At 28.9% G+C, this 20,426-nt stretch overlaps 1 protein-coding gene across 2 annotated transcripts in view; it reads left to right on the forward strand.

Annotated features, from left to right (window-relative positions):
* The first annotated feature begins 295 nt into the window (after positions 1-295).
* The window catches only part of LOC133797986 (glutamate receptor 2.7-like), a 25,423-nt gene continuing 5,292 nt past the window's right edge, over positions 296-20,426 (forward strand). Inside the window, exons 1-4 of one of the 2 annotated variants that reach the window (XM_062236140.1) lie at positions 296-684; positions 12,720-14,056; positions 17,321-17,633; positions 17,881-18,182. In XM_062236140.1, coding sequence (XP_062092124.1) covers positions 366-684; positions 12,720-14,056; positions 17,321-17,633; positions 17,881-18,182 — 2,271 coding nt within the window. In that variant the 5' untranslated portion in view covers positions 296-365. Of the gene's footprint in view, positions 685-12,719; positions 14,057-17,320; positions 17,634-17,772; positions 18,183-20,426 lie in introns of both variants that reach the window. The other variant, XM_062236139.1, reaches the window with a different exon arrangement.

Here is a 20,426-nt window from a genome sequence, read left to right on the forward strand (position 1 = left end):
TAGTCAATAGTCAATCTGGAGACTACGTACCATCTACTTTTGGTCATTGTGACCTGTCCAATAATTATTCTTTCAACCCCCTTCTCTACGTTTATACATACATACATACCCACTTAACCAGGAAAACATATATAGCTGCCACGTGTAAGTTTGACGACCACTTGAAACCAGGAACAGAGAGAACTGCAAGAGATTCGACACAGTACACCTTGTATTATATTATTTAGTCAATAGTCTCAGCCACTTGGGTCATTTAGTTCTACTGAAATTTCTTCCTGTATAATATACCCCGATTGATCTCGTTCTACATACATTTAGATATATATATATATATATATATATAATAGCCATTAGTTATAAGAGAAATGTTTATTAATTTTATGAAGAAAGGTGTGATGAATAATAGTAAGGTGTTTATGTCATCTGATCAGTCTCTGCTAATAGTAATACTCTTGGTGGTCTGTTTGGTCATAAAGTCGACGATTGCAGAGGAAAATAATGGAAGAAAATTAGGTGTAAAAGTGGGCGTGGTTGTTGACTATGAGAGCTGGCTTGGGAAAATGGGATTGAGAAGCATCGATATGGCTGTTTCGGAGTTCTATGCTTCTCATGCTGATTACAGAACAAGGCTCCTTATTCATACGAGAGACTCCAACAATGATGAGATTGGAGCTGCGGCTACAGGTACCTTTCCTTATGTATATGTAATCACTTCTAATTGTTTGTTTCTTAATTTTCTCTATGATAGCCCTTGCCTTTTGCAGAGTTGTCATGTGTCTCTTTTGTTTTGCATTTTATCTTCTTCCCTAAAAGTAAATATCATTTATCCCATTTCTTATTTTTTTGTTTATGGCCAATCAAAGTTCTCACTTTATTTTTCTTAATAATTAAAAAGACATCTATTTATATTAATATTACTCTTATTTGTATAATTATCAATCTAGTTAAAATTTTAATCATTATAAAAGTAATTGTTAAGATATTTAATTTATTTTTAAATCAATTTTTAAATTTAATTATAAAATTAATCAATAAGATTTTAATTATAATTTTTTTTATTTTTTTTAGTTAATTAAATTTTAAGTGAGGAAGTTTCGCTACCAAAATTTTAAAGAATAAGGAAATTTACCGCAAATAATGTATGTCTTTGCTAGTACTTAACGGCCAAATCTACCGACTCCAACAAAACATTGATGAAAGAGTATGTTGCTATCAAAAAAATTTATTGGGGCGTAAGTGTCACCAACCCTAAAAAAAATAAGAGATTTTGCTGCAAATTTCCTTATTATAATCCTATATTATATTTTTTCTTCTAATTAATATATATATGTGAGTTTGTATATATATATATTAAAAAAAAAATTCTCACACATCCTCAAATAATAAACTTATATTAAGTAAAAAATTTACTCACCCATTTATAAAAAAAAAATTATTCACACATGTTAAAATGATAAACTCACTAATATAAATATGTGCTATTATATATACTAGGTGCAAGCAACTTAAAATGTATATTTGTCTAATTTTATTTAAAATATTTAATAATTTTTTATTAAGTTTTTATAATTGTCATATAAATTTTAAATAATTAAATAATATTGTATATACAAGAATGATAAAAACATATTAAAATAAAAACTAAACCAAATCATTGTTTATGGTTTTTTATAAGAAAAAAATAATATGATAATATTTTAGATCACAAACTACCATATTTAAAGTACAAAACATTCATGATATTATTCAAATCACACATCAATAATTAGATAATAAACTTGTTATTCTTGAAATAAGAGAAATGTTATTATTCTAATTCATTAAGGAGTTAAACAGTCATACTATTTGTACACATATGATACTTATATATAACATATTTATAATATTTGTTGCTATTTAATATGAATATATATTTATATAAGTTAGATTAAGTAACAAAAAAAGAACATGTTTTTTTAAATATAAATGATAAAAAACTTAATAAAAATTAAGATTATGTATTATATATTATTATAATAACGATATTTTATAACATTTAAATTTAAATATCTAGTTTTGTATTAAATATTATAATAATAATGATACTTTATTATATTTAAATTTTATTAATATAATTACTAAATATTTATTATACCAAAATTTTATAAAAATTAGGATTATATATTATATTATTATAATAATAATATTTTATAACATTTGAATTTATATTAATATAATTATTAAATATCTAGTTGTATTGTATATTATTATTATAATAATAATATTTTATAACATTTAAATTTATATTAATATAATTATTAGATATCTAGTGTGTATTAAATATTATTATAATAATGATATTTTATAATAGTTGAATTTATATTAATATAACTAATAAATATTTATGTTTAATTATCTTTAAAAGTACATTCCGTTAAATATTTAGAATTTTTTATTAAAATTAACAAGAAATCGTTAAAACCAAGAAAAATCGTTAAATACATGATTTTTATATGGAGCGAATGTATTAATTTAGAATAAAAATATAATATATACTTATAGAAGAAATATATAAATTAATAAATATTAATTTTTCTTCTAAACTAATTTATAATGTATAATGTTTATTAGTTATACACATGTTACAGTAATAAACTTATATTAATTAAAAAACATTACTCACATGTACGTAATTTTTTAACTAATATATATATACTTATATACATTAATTTAGAAGAATTGTTACGCCCCCATTTACTCAATAAAATTCACATAATAAATTCAAGTGTTGATAAATAACAATAAATGTTGCTCATTTTATTTAAAACAATGCAATAGAGTACCTAGTCAAAATAAAACGCACTTTAAAATCTTTAATGCGTAAAGTAATGAAAAATACAACAAAATTTATTAGTCTCTTTATTAAAATAAACAAACTAAAATTGTGTTTGCCCTTACACCACCATTGGCTATATGATCCTCACTGATACACACATCGCTGGATGGAATCAACTTGTAACTCATCAGTATAAGGCTCTACCTGATTTGATCTATGCAGATAAAAACATAAGGAGTGAGCTTCTAGGCCTAATAAAGAAATACATACAAAAGTTACTTAATAAGTCTTATATAACATACAAATACATTTTAAACATAACCATGCAAAAACATACATAAACCTGTATCAAAACTTAATCCAAAAAGTGACCCCAAAAAGCTAAGGATATCCTCACATATATAATAACGAAATAAACAGTTTATGATGGTAGAGATAACTGTAATAGGCAAACCAGAGTCACATTACCTTACTTACATTACCCTTATGTTCCTGCAACATTAGCCATACATATATCACGCCATACATATACCATGCCATACATATCATACTTATATATTCTAACGTAAATACCTTCCTAATTTTCTTACCTTGAAAGTGAAGATAAGAGATGATAATGATTGCGCTAAGATCCTTAAAATCTTTAGAACAACACACTCAAAGTGTCCCTTAAATCATAAAATTCATAAACTAGCATTAGGGTCTAAACTAGCATATATATCTTAAATCAAACTCTACACCTTAATAAATCATACCTTAACCTAGCCCGGACTATGAATGAATCACGCAACCTCAAAGAATAATGCTATCTCTCGAATGTCTTGAATACACTAGAGTTTCAGCCACAAGGAGCCTTAGGGTTTCAAATTTTGTGAAACTAGGGTTTCAATGTTGAAATGTGTTTGCAAAGATGTGTGTTTCAGATTTGGAAGAGAATGGGACAAGAGCTAGGGTTTGAAAATATGGTGAAGGCTTAGCGTAGTGTGTGTCTCGGGCAAGAAGAGTTGATGAGAGAATTGAGGTAAGGCTCTATTTATAGGCTCCAAGCTCAACCTCTCCACCTTGATGCTCTCCCCATTTTTCTTAACCTTTATTCAAATTTTGAAGACTTTTCAAAGCCTTTTCCTTACCCTATGCGTCGACCACCCCTTGCTTTGTGTAACCAAATTCTTCATTTCCTCCCATGATGCCACACACCCATCTTTAGTGTTCAAGACCAAGTCAAGTCCACTTAGTATTGTTTACTCCTTCCTTACACGCCACCTAGCCTATTATTTATCATAAGTTCAAGTGTTTAAATCCATTCAAATTTCTCTCCATAGAGCCTACATACTAAAGTCTAGGAATTCAAACCTAATGTAACGCTTTGAATAGTCAAGACCATTACATCGTGTGTTAAAAATAGTGCTTAACCCGTTAAGCGAGTCATTTTGACTTAAAGGTGTAGTTAAGGTTTAACGATAGTTTAGGTATTAAAAGTTTTTGGTCGATAAGTTCAACTTTTCATTAAAAAAGGGTTGAATAGTTACAAAGGTTCCCAAAAGTTTCTAAATAAAATACAAGTTAGCAAAATTATAGATTTAGCAGACCTAAGCAGCAAATTTTAAACTAATGACTCCTGCTCCTTAAAATATCTCGACCATGGCGGCCTAGCAGGCTAAGTATGTACATGCCGCCCCTATAGCTCTCCAACTCATGGCTGGTCCAGCTTTCCTTTGCCCTTACCTGCACCACGAAGCACCCGTGAGCCAAGGCTCAACAAGAAAACTCAAACAAATCATAAAGATATTCAGATAAACATTAACATGTATTGCATACTCTATAATCACAATTGGTTCACGTAGATTTTCCAAAACATATATGACTCATGCCGAGTAGATGGATGTCACATCGTCACAATGGCCCCGCTACTATGGAGGATATCACATTAGCGTTATGACCCCGCTACTGCGGCTTACATTACGCATGTGATACTGATAACAGCCTCCTGGTCGAGTGTTCAGTACAAACAGTTATAACAGCATGAATTTAAACAAAGCAGACATTTAACCATAAACATATTCATGACACGGTCATTCCCATGCCCTATAATGGGGGTGCACACCCTACACTCGGTGCAAGTGTCAGTTTTCTTACCTAAAGTCCTGAGTGATAGGGTAAAACGACAACGAGCACGATCATTTCCTCTTGACCCTTGCAGTACCCCTAGTTAAAACCTATTAAAGAATATCTATCAAGAATTAAACCAATTAAGAGCTTCAAGATTGAGTCCTAGCCTCCAAGACCTCGAATTCTACTAAAACAGGTAGTAGAATCCTTCTCGAGCCCTTAGGTTTGAGTCCCCGCAACTCAAAACATCATTTGGCCACTTTCCCCAATTAGAGTCGTTGCCTGCCCCTGAAAGGCCACGACGCACCTCTAGTCAGAGAGCCCCAAACCACAAAGGCACGGGACACGCGTCGCGGCATAACCTACCAAGCGTCGCGGCGCCAAGGCGGTTCAAAGGAACCCCAGTGCCTCTGAGTTCATGCGGGTTGCGGCGCTCCAAGAACAGCGTCACGGTACAACCCCGCGAACCCAAAAATTTCAGCGATTCTAGAAATCACAAATCGACCCAAAACTAAAAAAACGATCCCAAAACATAATCCAAGCAGTTTTCAACCATAACATCACCTCTAACAACTTAAACACACCACAACACCACCCATAATCCCCTAGAAACCTCAAATAACTAGAATTGATCAAGGACATCAAAAATAACCCAAAAACTTCAGGTTTAGAATTTTTATCTCTCAGGGAAACGAATCCCCCAACTGAATTCTCTAGCTTAGCAGCTTCTACTCTGCAATAGCAAGCCTCCAATTTCCTCAAAAGCCACCTCTAAACTTAGAAACCCCCACAAGTTTTCAAGGTTATCTCTTGGAGCAAAGGAAGAGTGAAAGAGAGAGAGAGACAGAGCAAGGGGGAGAGAACGTGAGTGAGAGACTTGCCTCAGACTTTGGCTAAGTTTGAGTTTTTCCCTTGGCAAAAGACCATAATGCCCCTACCTTAAAAATCTTTCCTTTAGGCTCCCAAGGGGGAAAAGGTAATTTGACACCACTTTGCCTCTAAACCTCAAATTTCACTTAAGATTCTCAATTAATCTCACTAATCTTCCAAACACCAATATTTTCCCTTAGTTATAACTTATACTCCAAGACCCCCGATAATTCACCAAATTACTAAAATACCCCTAAGCTCATCCCGAGCCGAGTGTTAATCTCCGGCATGAATTTTTCGCAAAATTTCATACTAGGATCATCTCGTGCCACACAAATATATCCACATAATAATGTGGTCTCACTCACAAAGCACATATAATTACAGATATACCATTAGCGGGTCAAAATTACAAATATGCCAATTTTTAACAAAAGCAGGCATTTAAGCACATTTAATATACTTAAAATGCGTAGTCAGACATATTATAATATAACTCATATAATTCACATAGTCACATAATTATTCAATAACATCACATAGTATCACATAGATTCCAATAATGTCCTCCCAGCACCCTAATGAAGGCACTAAACCTTATTAACAAATTTGGGACGTTACACCTAAATTGTTCCAACTTAGCTTAAATCTCTCCCATTTACTCTCTATGACTCATGGCTAGCTTAGGGTTTATTTAAAAAATCCAATTTTGCCTCTCAAATCATTGTACACGTGCATAGCTAGGGTTTTGTCTATTTTGATCACCAATTTAAATCCTATTTAATTTATTCTAACATGTGTGACATGTTTACTATACTTTTATTGTCTTACATAATAGACTTTTATTTTCACTAATAAAGTCCAAACTTATTCAGGGCCTTAAATTAATACCTTAATAAATCATAACTTAGAAAAATACTATACTTAAGCAATCATCTCATATCCATATCAAAAGTAGCTAAACATAAATAATTCTAGAAAATAGAATAATAACTCGGTTATTACAAAAATTTAATATATGCCTATGATATATCAATTTATAAAATATATGCTTATATATAGCTAATTAAAAATAGGTAAAATAGAAAGTTGGAATGGTAGTTTTTTAAGTATGGTATAAATAAAGAGTAATATATATATATATATATATATATAAAGTTATCTTTCTAATTATTATTTAAAAAATGAAGTAGGAAAACTTTGTTTGGCCATTGGAAAAAATGAGAAATGGGGTAAATGAAAACTTTGTTCGGCCATGGGTAAAAATGAGAAATGGGGTAAATCATATTCACTTTTGCAAATAATGGGGTAAGTGGACAAAATGTAAAAAATAGAGGGCATATGACAACTCTTTGCAAAAGACACTGGTCTATAGGGATGTTTGTCCTGTATAACAATAATTGATATATTGTGTTAATTATTTATTTTTAAATTAAACAAAGTGAAACAGAGAAATCTTTTATCCTTTGAATGTAGAGGAAAAATACAAATTTAATTTTTTTTCGTTACTGCATGAATAATTTTTATGTTCATGAAGAAAACTCAAAACCAAATTACAATGAAAAGTTAATATTTTCTTGATCAGCAGCCATTTCAAAATTGTGCTCTATATTATAAATAAGTGATATAGTAAGGGTAAGAAAACATTTGGTACCCTGTGTTTTTGCAAAGTATTATCTTGGTACCATGTGTTTACAAATAATGTTTATTTGGTACTCTGTATTTTGAAATCGTACATATTTGGTACCTGCATTTTAAAATCGTACACATTTAGTACCCTGTATTTTAAAATTGTACATATTTGGTACCCTAAACTCAAATTTAATTAATAAAATTTAACTAATTTAATCAAATTACTCTCAATCATACGAGCTACAAATTATATATAACTGCTGACAGTTTGGTCATATTGACAAAATTTTATATATAAGTATTCTTTTTTCATAATTTTTTAAGAATCATTTTTTTTTTCATTTTTCTTTCTTCCTCTTTCTTTTTTTTATCGTACTTATTTTTTCTCTAAATTTTTAGTTTACTTAATTTTTTTAGAACATTTTTTTACTATTTTGTACTGGACATTTTTTTTCAAGGTCTAGGTTATGTATCTTATTTTTTTATTATTTTCTTTTCTCCTTTTTTTTCTTTTTCTTTTATTCCTTCATCTTTTCTTTTCTTGTTTTAATGCGTAGGAGTAGAAACAACCGAGTTGAATATGCTATTTGGTGCATCGATAGGTTAGTTGAGTCTAACCAATTGCATAAGTTAGTGAGATGTAATCTAGCTATTTGGTTAGGATATATAAGGCTAAATTTGTATGTGGCAACCAGTTACCATAATATAAGTAATTGTTACCCCTAAGATGGTAACACGTTATTCTAATCGTAACTAATTACTTATAATATAGGTAACTGATTACCCCATAAAATAGTAACAAATTATCCTTAGGTAACTGGTTACTTATAATATTGGTAACTAGTTCGCCCTTAGATAATAACAAGTTACTCTAATGAGAACTTCCAGATTTAGAAAGAAAGAAGAAAATTAGATATCAAAATGTGAAAGGTAATTTTTAGAATAACTAGTTACTTAACCTAACATAAAAAAAATTTTAAAAAAAAACATAATCTGAAAGAAAGAAAAAAAAAGAAGGAAACAATGTAAAACAAAAACAAAAGAAATTGATTTGAATTTTTTTTACATATAATAGAAAAAACTATAAAAAAAAAAGTAGGGATAACTTGAAAAATACCCAGTTTTATGATTAGTTAACTAAAAATAGCTACTAATAATATTTAGTTGAATATTACCCACTTTTTTAAGCACATTTATCATATTACCCTTAAAATACTACTAGAAGTCCAATGTAAAAATCTAAATCTTTGCCTCTGTCGTGTCATTTACTTCCCCATTTAAATAAACTGTAGTGGAGAGAAGACGATATGTGTGTGAGGAGAAGAAATTGTGAAATAGAAGGGGTATAATGGGTAGAGTCGATAATATTTTGGGTATTAATCTAAGAGTTTTAAAATGTGGGTAAAAATTAAAGAGGTTAACTTAAATTGGGTATTAGGTGTTATTTTCACAAAAAGGTATAATAACAAAAAAGAAATAATAAAATAATCATGTAATATTAAAATATATGTAAAAATTTTGAAGGAGAAAATAATAAGTAGATAGAAGATGGCAGAAAAAACAGAAAGAAAAATAAAAAAGAAAACTGTATGAAAAAAAAAAAGCAAGAAAAATTATGAAAAAATGAACAAAAAATTACCCTCAAAATAAAAAAAAAACAAAAAAAAGTTCTATCATTAGAAATATAGCATAATTTCTTTAAAAAAAAATCTATATATAGGAAAGAAAATCTAGTAAACATCAATTTCTAAGTGAAAAAAATCATAAAAATGTGGAAAAATTAAATGCCTACACTTTTGTAAAACTACCTAATAAAAAGGCATAAATATGAAAAGATATCAAATATAAATGCATTTTTAAATGCTACTTTCCATTGATTTGTAAATATTATAATATGTCTTATATGTTTTATGTTTGGGTTGTACTTGTTGTTCTCTTGTGGTTGTATACTAGTCTCTCCGATCGATTTAGAGTTGTCCAATGCTACGTTCCTAAAAATGTAAAAATTGTGTTGTCATTGATGATCACCTGAACAAAACATAACATGTTTGTATCTGTTTGTAAATGTAATGTTTTAAAAAATAGGGAAAATTACAAATAGTACGGTAATTTAAAAAAAAGTTTGATCTATACAGTAATCTAAAATAATTACTAAAATACGGTTGGTTTATATGTAAACAGTGCTACGTTTTTCAATCAACTATAAATTTTTTATTATATATATTTTTATATTGTGATAGAATTAAATTATTTATATTAAATATAATAATTGAATATAAAGGATTTTTATTGATTTTCAATATTTGAATATTAGTATATATGTATATATAAATATATAATATTCTTAATTTTTATTTTGTCTTTTTGTGTCCATTTTTAATTAAAATTCAAACTTAACAAATAATATAATAATAAAAGTGATAGCTACTATATTCAATAAAGTAGATTAATTTATTTTTATTTAAAAAGAATATATTTATTAATATTAAAATAAATATTTATACAAGTTACAATATGTTGTTAATTAAAATTAATATTAATAACTATATGTTACAATATACAGTTAAAAATAATCACAATATTATTATTTTTTATAAAAATATTATATATATTTTTTAAATCATAGCTAGTCAAGTCTCAACACTCAATGTAAAACCAAAATCATAATATAATTCAAGCTTCAAGTTTTGTTACAAAAATATATTTAAAGTTAAAAAATTAGTTTTGTAAATCTTTGTAATAATCATGTTAAATAAATTTATAAATAATTATGTAAATGTGAGTTACAAAAATAAACTTTTTAGTTGTGAAATTAGTTTTGTAAATTGTTGTTACAAAAATGTAAAACTTGTTTAAAAAAAATATTGTATTTCACCACTACATTCAATAAAGTGTTTTATAAATAATGAATATCTTAAATTTGTATTTTTAAGTTGTATAGCATAAATATGATGATTCATGTAATTTTTTTGGTACAATATTGTAATAATATAGAAAAATATAATATTTTTATATATATTTTGTTTATGATTTCTTAACTATAAAATATTTTCGTAAATATTAGTTACAAAAATATCTTTCTTAGTTGTAAAACTAGATTTGTAAACTATTGTTACAAAAATAAAAAATTTAGTTACAAATTTGTTTATAAGTTTTATCTACAAAAAAACAAAAAAAAATCTACAATTATATAACGGATTTTGTAAATATTATTTACAAACACGTAACAGATATTTATAAGTTTGTAATAGGTATTTACTAGTTTGTAAACGTTGTTCACAAAAAAATGTATTTTAGAGCTTTTATTTATGATTTTGCCACTCCGTATTTACAATTTTGCCATTCTGTGTTTTTATCTAAAAATTCCGTATTTTTGTAATGTACCGTATTTTTCAGATTTTTTTTAACTTTTAGTGCATTTTTTTAGATTTCCCTAAAAAATATATATGGCCAAAGCCCAAAACGACATAAACATCTCATGTGCCTATCATCCAGCCACCTAGATGGGTCGGCCTCATGAGGTCATTGCCTTAGGCCCCCAATTAATATTTAAGGACTCTTTTTTTTCCTATATTTATATTAATATATTTTAAAATTTTGTTAGTTAAAAAATATACTATTTTTTTAATATTAATGGGGAGAGTGTACATTTAAAAAAAAGAGTTAGATAATGATTATCTTTTTTATAAAAAAAAAAAGTTAATTTTTTCATTTCCAATGCAAACTAGTGATTAGATATTTTCTTCAAAACAAATCATACTCAATTGTTAAAATTTTTTGTTAATATAAACTAATAATAGTTATGTCATATTAACACTTTAAAATTATATCATTGTTTAATTTATAAACTTAAATTTACTATATTATTAATATATTCTCAATATTTGCATAAATATATATATATCTATTATAATTTTCATATCTTACATTATATTTTTTTCACTTTTATTTTTTAAGGATCAAATTCTCTTACATTGCATCTTTCTTCAAGCATTTGGATATTCATGTAAAAAAAATTATTCAAGTTTGTATTGTAATTTATTATTTAAAATTTTTTTTTTTAAAAAAGCCTCATTTTATTTTTATCGCTTAAGCCGTCAGAAACGTTGAGTCGCGCCTGACCTAGATGTTCAGCAATCACAAATGGATGAATTTTATAAAATTCATCTTTACATACTCTTCCAAATATATACATGCATAGCACATGGTAGCAATTGATTTTTTTTTTTTTCATTTCTACATCACACAAGAACGTCCAGCCCCATATTTATTTACCTTTTTTTTTTAAATGTTATATTTCTAATATATTTGATATATAGTTTTTCTTCATTCTTTGTATACGTATGACATTATATGTTATAATTTCATTAAATGAAACCAGAAAGAAGCTCTACAAAACAGCTGGGTCCTCAAAATACTTGCTAATTAATAGAGATAAAACCAAAAAATAAATAAAAATAGTGTTGCACTGACTATGGGGATAGAGTGATTATATATTGTGTGCACTAACAATATTTTGATTAATTTTTTTTACTAATTAGTGATTATAATTAAATTTATTTTTAAAATAAAACAAATCTTAATTAATGTTTTGTAAGGAAACAATATATTTTAAATAAATAATATATAATTAAATTATTATCAAGTTATAGGATATTCATTCAATATTTTAAGTTAATTATACTAAATTAATCACAACCATTTAATAATGATCTAATGACTAAAATTAATGTAACTATCAATTATGGGTAAATATTAGACCTAACAATTGAGTACTCACCCATATATACATGAATTTTTTGAGATAGGAGTTTCACTTTTGCCCCTATTGTAGGAGCATAATCTATTTTCGACATTTAGAGAAATTATAACTTATTTTTTTTATGATGACGTACATTATAGTTATAAGAGACATCTTGCCAATTTTTGAAAGATTATGATTAATTTACCGTGCAAAAATTAGAGTTCAAATAGTCAGTCGTACGCGTGCCTGATTTTTTTATATGCATGGAAAACTGTTTAAACTCGATTTAGGCACCGTAAATTATTTAGACTTCTCCAAAATTTGGTGGAAAGTCTACTATATCTATGTACACTGTCATAAAAAATATATATAAATTATAATTTTTTCATTGAAAATGTTCATACAATAAGTGCAAAAAGGGCAAAAGTGATGCCGCTAGACAAGAAGCTCCTATGTATATATATATATATATATTTTTTTTTTAATAAAGCATAATTACCACTATAGATTTCTCCTATTTTGACCAATAATCTTTTTGTTGTTAAACAGCCTTAGATCTGATTAAAAATGTACAAGTAGAAGCCATTATTGGACCGGTAAAGTCAACACAGGCAGCCTTCGTTGTTGATCTCGGCGAAAAGGCTAAAGTCCCAGTAATATCATATTCAGCAACATGCTCTTCTCTTAGCATAAAAAGTTCTTATTTTTTCCAAGTTACCCAAAAGCAAACATCTCAAGCGGAAGCCATAAGTTCGATTGTTCAAGCTTATGGATGGAAACAAGTGGTGCCCATATACATAAACAATGGATATGGAGAAGGGCTTATTCCTTTCCTCAACGACGCCCTACAAGATGTCGGTTGTCGTATGTCTTATCGGAGTGTCATTTCTTCTTCGGCTTCCCACGACCAAATTCTCAAAGAGCTTTACAAGTTGATGACTATGCAAACTAGAGTCTTTGTCGTTCACACTAGTATTTCATTAGGCACTGAGATCTTTACTAAAGCCAAGGAGATTGGAATGATGGAACAAGGCTATGTTTGGATCGTGACGAATGTGATGTCCAACTTTCTGAGTTTGTTGCATTCTGATGTGATTGACTCAATGCAAGGTGTGATAGGCATAAAGACTTATGTCCCGGGGACAAACATGCTTAAAGGCTTTAAAGCCCGATGGAAAAACAAGTTTCAGCAAAATAATAATCCCACCACTCATGACTTTGTTGGACTAAATGTTTATGGATTATGGGCTTATGACTCTGTTCAAGCGCTAGCCATTGCTGTTGAAAATGTTTATAATAATAGGAAGGAAACCTCTTCCTTGAGAAATGTAACTGCTTTTTCAGCCAACTCTACTACTGGTTTCCAAATTGGGGTCTCTCAAAATGGTCCAAAACTTCACAAAGCACTATCAGAAGTGAGATTCAAGGGTTTAGCAGGAGGCTTCAGACTAGTGAATGGGGAGTTACAATCTAAAACTTTTGAGATAATCAACGTTGGCAAAAAAGTTAAAAGGGTTGGTTTTTGGAGACCTAAAAGTGGACTAGTGAAAAGTTTGGAGACAAATACAAGTAGGAATGATACAGTTCTAGAATCGGTGGTATGGCCAGGAAAATCTACTATTGTTCCCAAGGGTTGGGAGGTTGCCACAAATCGAAAAAAGTTGAGAATAGGCGTACCCAAAAAAGAATATTTTAAAGAGTTTGTTGCGGTTAAACATGATTCGGCCACTAACAACTCAATTGTCACTGGTTATTGTATAGATGTTTTTGAAGCCGCTATAAAAGCATTGCCCTACAACGTTGATTATGATTTCATTCCATTTGAAAACCCTAATGGAAGTAGTGCTGGTACGTACGAAGATTTGGTTGACCAAGTGTATTATAAGGTATGTATCCATCAATCTAATACTAATCTTTTAACGTGCATATTTTCTTTTAATGGATAAATATTTCTACACAAGTTAAAAGACCTCCGCTAGATCTAGTTAATTTATTTAACTAAAATTTAAGGACGCATGAAAAAATCATATACGCATATATAAACAATACTAAAAAAAAACAAGTATTTAGGTCAATATTTTTATCTAGGAAAGAGTAGGCCAAACCAATCAAATCCAATCTAATTACAAAAAATTGGATATATCTAACTGTAATTGGATTGAATTAGATTGGATGGAGGATCACATGTTATCCAATTAAAAGCCGAGTCAATCCAATTACATATAATATATATTAAAAAATTTAATTTTTAATTTTTTTAAATATATTTATATTTCTTTTAATAAATTATTATTGGCTAATTATTAGTCTTTCCCTATACAGTTCTACACTTAATTAAAGGAGAAAACACTAAAAATAGGCGTATATTCTCCTCATTCTCTCTTATTTTCATTACTACTTCAAACTTTTAGTTGAATTAAACTTATAAACTTGATAATTTTATGTAGTTTGAACCTAAATGAATTATGTTGTTTAGTTTTTAAGTGATTTTTTTTGTATATTTTTAAGGTAATATTAAAAAACAAGTTTCAACTCAGTTTTGAAAAAAAAAATAAGGTTCCAACTCGAAATCCTATTAAAAAACTGGATTGGATTGGATTTTGATGCTTAATTGGATTGGATATTGGATGATGATTTTCAAAATCCAACATTTAATTAGATAGGAATGGATTAGTACAAAAATGTTGGATTGGATCGAATGCACACCCTAGGAAAGAGACACAATTCATTATTTTTTTAATTAAACCTATATTTTACAATTATAAATCTTATACCCTCAAATAACACGTTTTCTGCTTGTCCCGCCACTCAAAATTTCACAAATAATATTTTTATATATAAAAGCGTGTAAATAAATATGCGAGAATATGAATTTAAGTAAATAACTTAATATGTATTAAATTTTAACCAATCACATATGTATTTAAGATGAAATCTACTATTTAACTCTGATCTAGTTTTGATAATTTTTTGCAAAATGACATCCGACACTCTAGACAATTAGTCAAAAAATTTAGACAGTTAGTCGAAATTTTAGACAGGGGTATTTTGCAAAAAATTATCAAAATTAGATCCAAAGTGCAAAATAACTTCAAAAAATAGACAATTTTCACCAATTAATCTATATTTTAAATATAAAAGATATTTACCCTATGTGTGGTAATAAGGAATTTTCGAAGAATGGAACGTTTTAAACAAAATTATATACATGTCGATCAATACAAATTAATAAATATATATTATATAATATATAATTTGGCAAATTTACATTTAAATTTAAATTTTAAATCCATCCTTATCCATTTCATCTCAAAATCAAACAATATTAAAATATATATATATATATATAAATATATATTATTCTCTCCATCCACCACCATTTTTATCCTTTTAACATTTCTTCCTTCTTATAGTGTAATGTTTGTTGTTCACGTCTTTTCTTTACTTATAAACTACTGAGAAAAAATCATTGAGATCAACACAAATAGAGATAGCTTTTATTATTCTTATAAAATCTTTTAACATCAACTTTTATTTAAAATTTAAGTTAAAAAATATATAATTGATGACAAAAATCACTTTTTAATGTCGATCGGTTTCGATAGTAACCTACTTTAAAGTATAATGGACTTACAAAAAGTAAGATAAAAACTTTTAACATTGCTTTCATAGTGTTATTTTGATGTTTGAGATCATAAGTGACATTTGTATCTCTATCAATGTGAGATACCTACTTTCTAATGGTAGAAATAATATTTATTTCTTTTTTTAATATGCGTTTTAAAATTTCACCTGTTAAATTAATTTAAGCAAAAATATAATTTTATCTCATGCATTCTAGCTGAATACCGGATTTGATCTTTTGTTTCTATAAATTCCAATGATAACCATCTATTTTATAAAATACATTAAAATTAATCATGAATCTTATTTAAGTCTTTAAATTATACATATTTACCCTTATTTTATTACCTTTATTATAATTTAATTAATTTATTATAATTTTCATTTTTAAAACTAAAAATAAGTTTTATAAAAAAAAATGTCAAAATTTTTTAATTAATACAATTAACCTAATTTATTATATTTTTATATTTAAAATTAAAATAATAAAAATAAGTTTATGAAAAGGGCTATATGAGATTTAAATAAAATAAATATTAGTTTAAAAATAATTGAAATTTAATTAATTATTATAAAACAAAGATAAATATGTCTTATCAAACAAAAAATCTTTACCATTATTATATAAAATTAATATAATTTACTTAATTTGTTATATTCATTATTTTTGCATTAATAGTCAAATAATAATGATACAAAATAATTTTATAAAAAGTGTCATATAAGATTTTGAAAAAAAATAGCATTGATTTTACATTAACTAAAATTTTATTAATTATAATAAAATAGGGTAAAAGTGTCTATTGAAAAAAGTTTACCAAAATCAACTAGATAGTAAATTTTGGTGGATTTTATAAAAACAGATAATTATTGTTAGAATTGTCTTATATAGAAGATCAAATTTGGTGTTTATTTAAAAATTTGATAGATTTTATGATAATATTTATCATGTGTAAAAATATGATTGTCTTTAACAAATCTTATATATGGGGGTTAATTTTTAATGATTGTGTCAATATTTATCAATTGATGATTACATGAATTTTAGTCATTAATTAGATTGTTATTTAATAAAATTAATTTCATAATTGACTAGAAAAAAAATAATGATCCCTAGCATGACTAGGCAATGCATCATATTTATTTACATCAAAAGCATATTTTATTTTCTATATTTAAAAATGTATTGTCATCACTTATTTTAAATTTCTAAACAATCATATAACCACTAGAAGTACAAAAGTGGATAACCAAGAATATATGAGATTGATGAGTATGATGGCTTCTACATCCTTGCTCTATCTATCAAAGATTAAAATGAAATCATGATCATGTACCACTAGTAAAAGTTAATTTTAATAGGGGCTTTTAACAAATGGCACTACTTTTCTTGAAATGTGTATATGCATGCATATATAATTATTAACTACTTTATAGATATATGTCGCCAGCTATTATTAATTGAGGTTATATGGTCAATTTTTTAAGCATAGATGTTGAGTTAATATATATTATTATTATTACAGACATTTGATGCTGTGGTGGGGGATACAACTATTACAGCTAAGAGATCCAAGTACGTAGACTTCACATTGCCATATACAGAATCTGGTGTCTCTATGATTGTGCCATTAAGGGATGGAAGGAGAAAAAATGCATGGGTTTTCGTGAAGCCTTTAACAAGAGATCTCTGGGTGACAAGTGTTTGCTTTTTCATCTTCATAGGTTTTGTGGTTTGGGTTCTTGAACATAGAATAAATGATGATTTTCGGGGCCCTCCTTCTTATCAAATCGGCACTACCTTTTGGTTCTCCTTCTCAACAATAATCTTTGCCCATAGTAAGTGATACTATATATTATTCCTTCAATAATAAACTACATAATCATATATTTATATATATATATAAATATATTAACTACAAACAAGTACGATCGAACTGCTAATAACAAATCTCATGATCTATTGATTTGTCTACAGAGGAGAGAGTTGTAAGCAACTTGGCAAGATTCGTAGTGTTCATATGGATTTTTGTGGTTCTAATTCTGACTCAAAGTTACACAGCTAGTCTAACATCTCTTCTTACAGTCCAACGACTCCAGCCAACAGTTACCGATGTAGAACAACTCATCAAGAACAATGAGAGGGTTGGCTGCAAACGTGGCTCTTTTGTTCATGGGGTTTTGCTGAAAAGTTTTGGTTTTAACGAGTCTCAGCTCCAGATTTACAAGTCCGCTGAAGAATGTGACGAACTATTTTCTAAGAAAAAAGCTGATGGAGGTATAGCAGCTGCTTTTGATGAATATCCTTATATGAAGTTATTTTTTCCCAAATATTGCCACAAATATACTATGGTGGAACCAAGATTTAAAACAGCTGGATTTGGCTTTGTAAGTTCAACTCAATCTCGTATACTTTTAATTTCCTTTCTGTCATTCATGGAGCTATATGTCACATAAGGCTGACACTGTTGAGTAAAATTTAGAGTACACAACTCTAAACTTACTAATATTGGACCCAAACAAATAAACAAATTATTTGTATTATACCACAATAAAAGACACTACAACATTTTCCAAAGACCACTCACAATTTGAAGAGAAATAGACACTCAATAGGAAGCTCACAACCTACACTCAAAACACCACACTAAGAATACAAAGACTTATTTTTGGAGGATGCCTAACCCAAATGCAAGGGATGGTATTTATAGTCCTCACCATGCAATCTACACCATACAAATATTAAATTGAGAAATAATCCTAGCCATACATTATTACCACATTCTACACAATTCTCCTAAAAAATCTACTTTCTACAAGTTTCTCTTAAAAATATCTTCCTTCCACATTTGTTGAGAAGCTTCCATTGTCTTGGCTTTAGACAAAATGGATTGGGTTTTTATTTACCTTTGGGCTTGGACATTTGGACTTTTTGGGCTGACATTGATTCTTAACATTCCCCCTCAATGTCAGCTCTTATTCTTTGTACTATGTCGAGCTATTAACGAAACTTTTCGAGCTTGCCTGTACTTAGACTTTTTATGAACAAATCTACAACTTGATCATCCGTCTTGATCTGTTTCATCTCAATTTCTTCTTGCAGAACCTTTTCTCTGATAAAGTGATAGTGTACTTCAACATGCTTAGTTCTTGCATGAAAGACTGGATTCTCCGCCAAACGAATTGCCGATTGATTGTCACAGTACATCGGAACTGCATAATCTACTAGTTGATGTAGATTATTCATCAGCTATATCAACCATGTACTTTCTTGAGCTGCCATTGTTGCTGCTCGATACTCAGCTTCAGTGGTTGACAATGATACCGTTGGCTGTCTCTTGCTACACCAAGAAATTGTTCTGGAGCCAAGCTTAAACACATACCCAGTTGTTGATCTCCTGGTGTCATGATCTCCTGCATAGTCAGCATCACAGTAACCAACTTGCAGTCTTCACCTTTCTTGTACAAAAGACCATAGTCAATTGTACTCTTCACATATCTCAGTATTCGTCGAACTGCTTCCAAATGAGGCTTCTTTGGATTTTGCATGTATCGACTCATCACACCAATTGCATAAGAAATGTCAGGTCGAGTCAAGGTTAAGTAGATCAGACTACCTACCAATTGTCGATACATTGTCGCATCTTCCAAATCTTTTCCTTCATATGCACACATTTTGGCATTTGGTTCCATCGGTGTCGAAATCGGCTTGCATTCGAGCATTCTGAACCTCTTTATCAAATCTTTGGCATATTTCTGTTGACAGGAAATATTCCTTCTTGTGTGCGATCAACCTCTAGACCAAGGAAGTGCTTGAGTTGTCCAAGTTCCTTCATCTGGAAACGAACTGATAAATTCTCCTTTGTCTGAAGAATTTCTGCCTCATCATCACCGGTTATGATTAAGTCATCCACGTACACTAGCACTATAGCTAGCTACCCTTTATTGGTTTTGACAAACAAGCTGGAATCTGCAGGTGTTACTGAATAGCCACTTTGTGTTAGAAATTCAGCAATCTTACCATACCACGCCCTGGGTGCTTGTTTCAATCCGTAGAGTGCTTTCCACAGCTTACACACATATTCAGGATGATCTTGGCTCTGAAAACCCATTGGTTGGATCATGTAGATCTCCCGATCCAGCTCTCCATGAAGAAAAGCATTCTTCACATCCATTTGCCACAAATTCTAGTCTTTGTTGGCTGCAAGTACAAGTAGGACTCGTACAGTTGTAAGTTTCACCACTGGACTAAATGTTTCGTCGTAGTCTAATCCATACTGTTGAGAGAAACCACGAGCTACCAATCGTGCCTTGTACATCTCGATTGACCCATCTGGACGATGCTTTATCTTGTAAACCCATTTGCAAGATATGGGTTTCACATCTCTCGGCTTTGGCACAAGATCCCAAGTCTGATTTTGCTGAAGTGCATCGATCTCTTCTTTCATAGCTGTCATCCACTCAGAACTCGGCGATGCTTCTTCGAATGTCTCAGGCGCTGTTGCTTCTTCAATTATGGCTGCATTGGCATATTTGGGATTTGACCTTCGTATTCTTGTTGACCTTCAGAATTGAGATTGTGGAGTTGATTCTTCTGTTTCACTAGGCCCACCTTCTTCGTTTGGTTGTTGA

Source organism: Humulus lupulus, chromosome 8 (genome assembly GCF_963169125.1).
Source record: "Humulus lupulus chromosome 8, drHumLupu1.1, whole genome shotgun sequence".
NCBI classification, from domain to species: domain Eukaryota; kingdom Viridiplantae; phylum Streptophyta; class Magnoliopsida; order Rosales; family Cannabaceae; genus Humulus; species Humulus lupulus.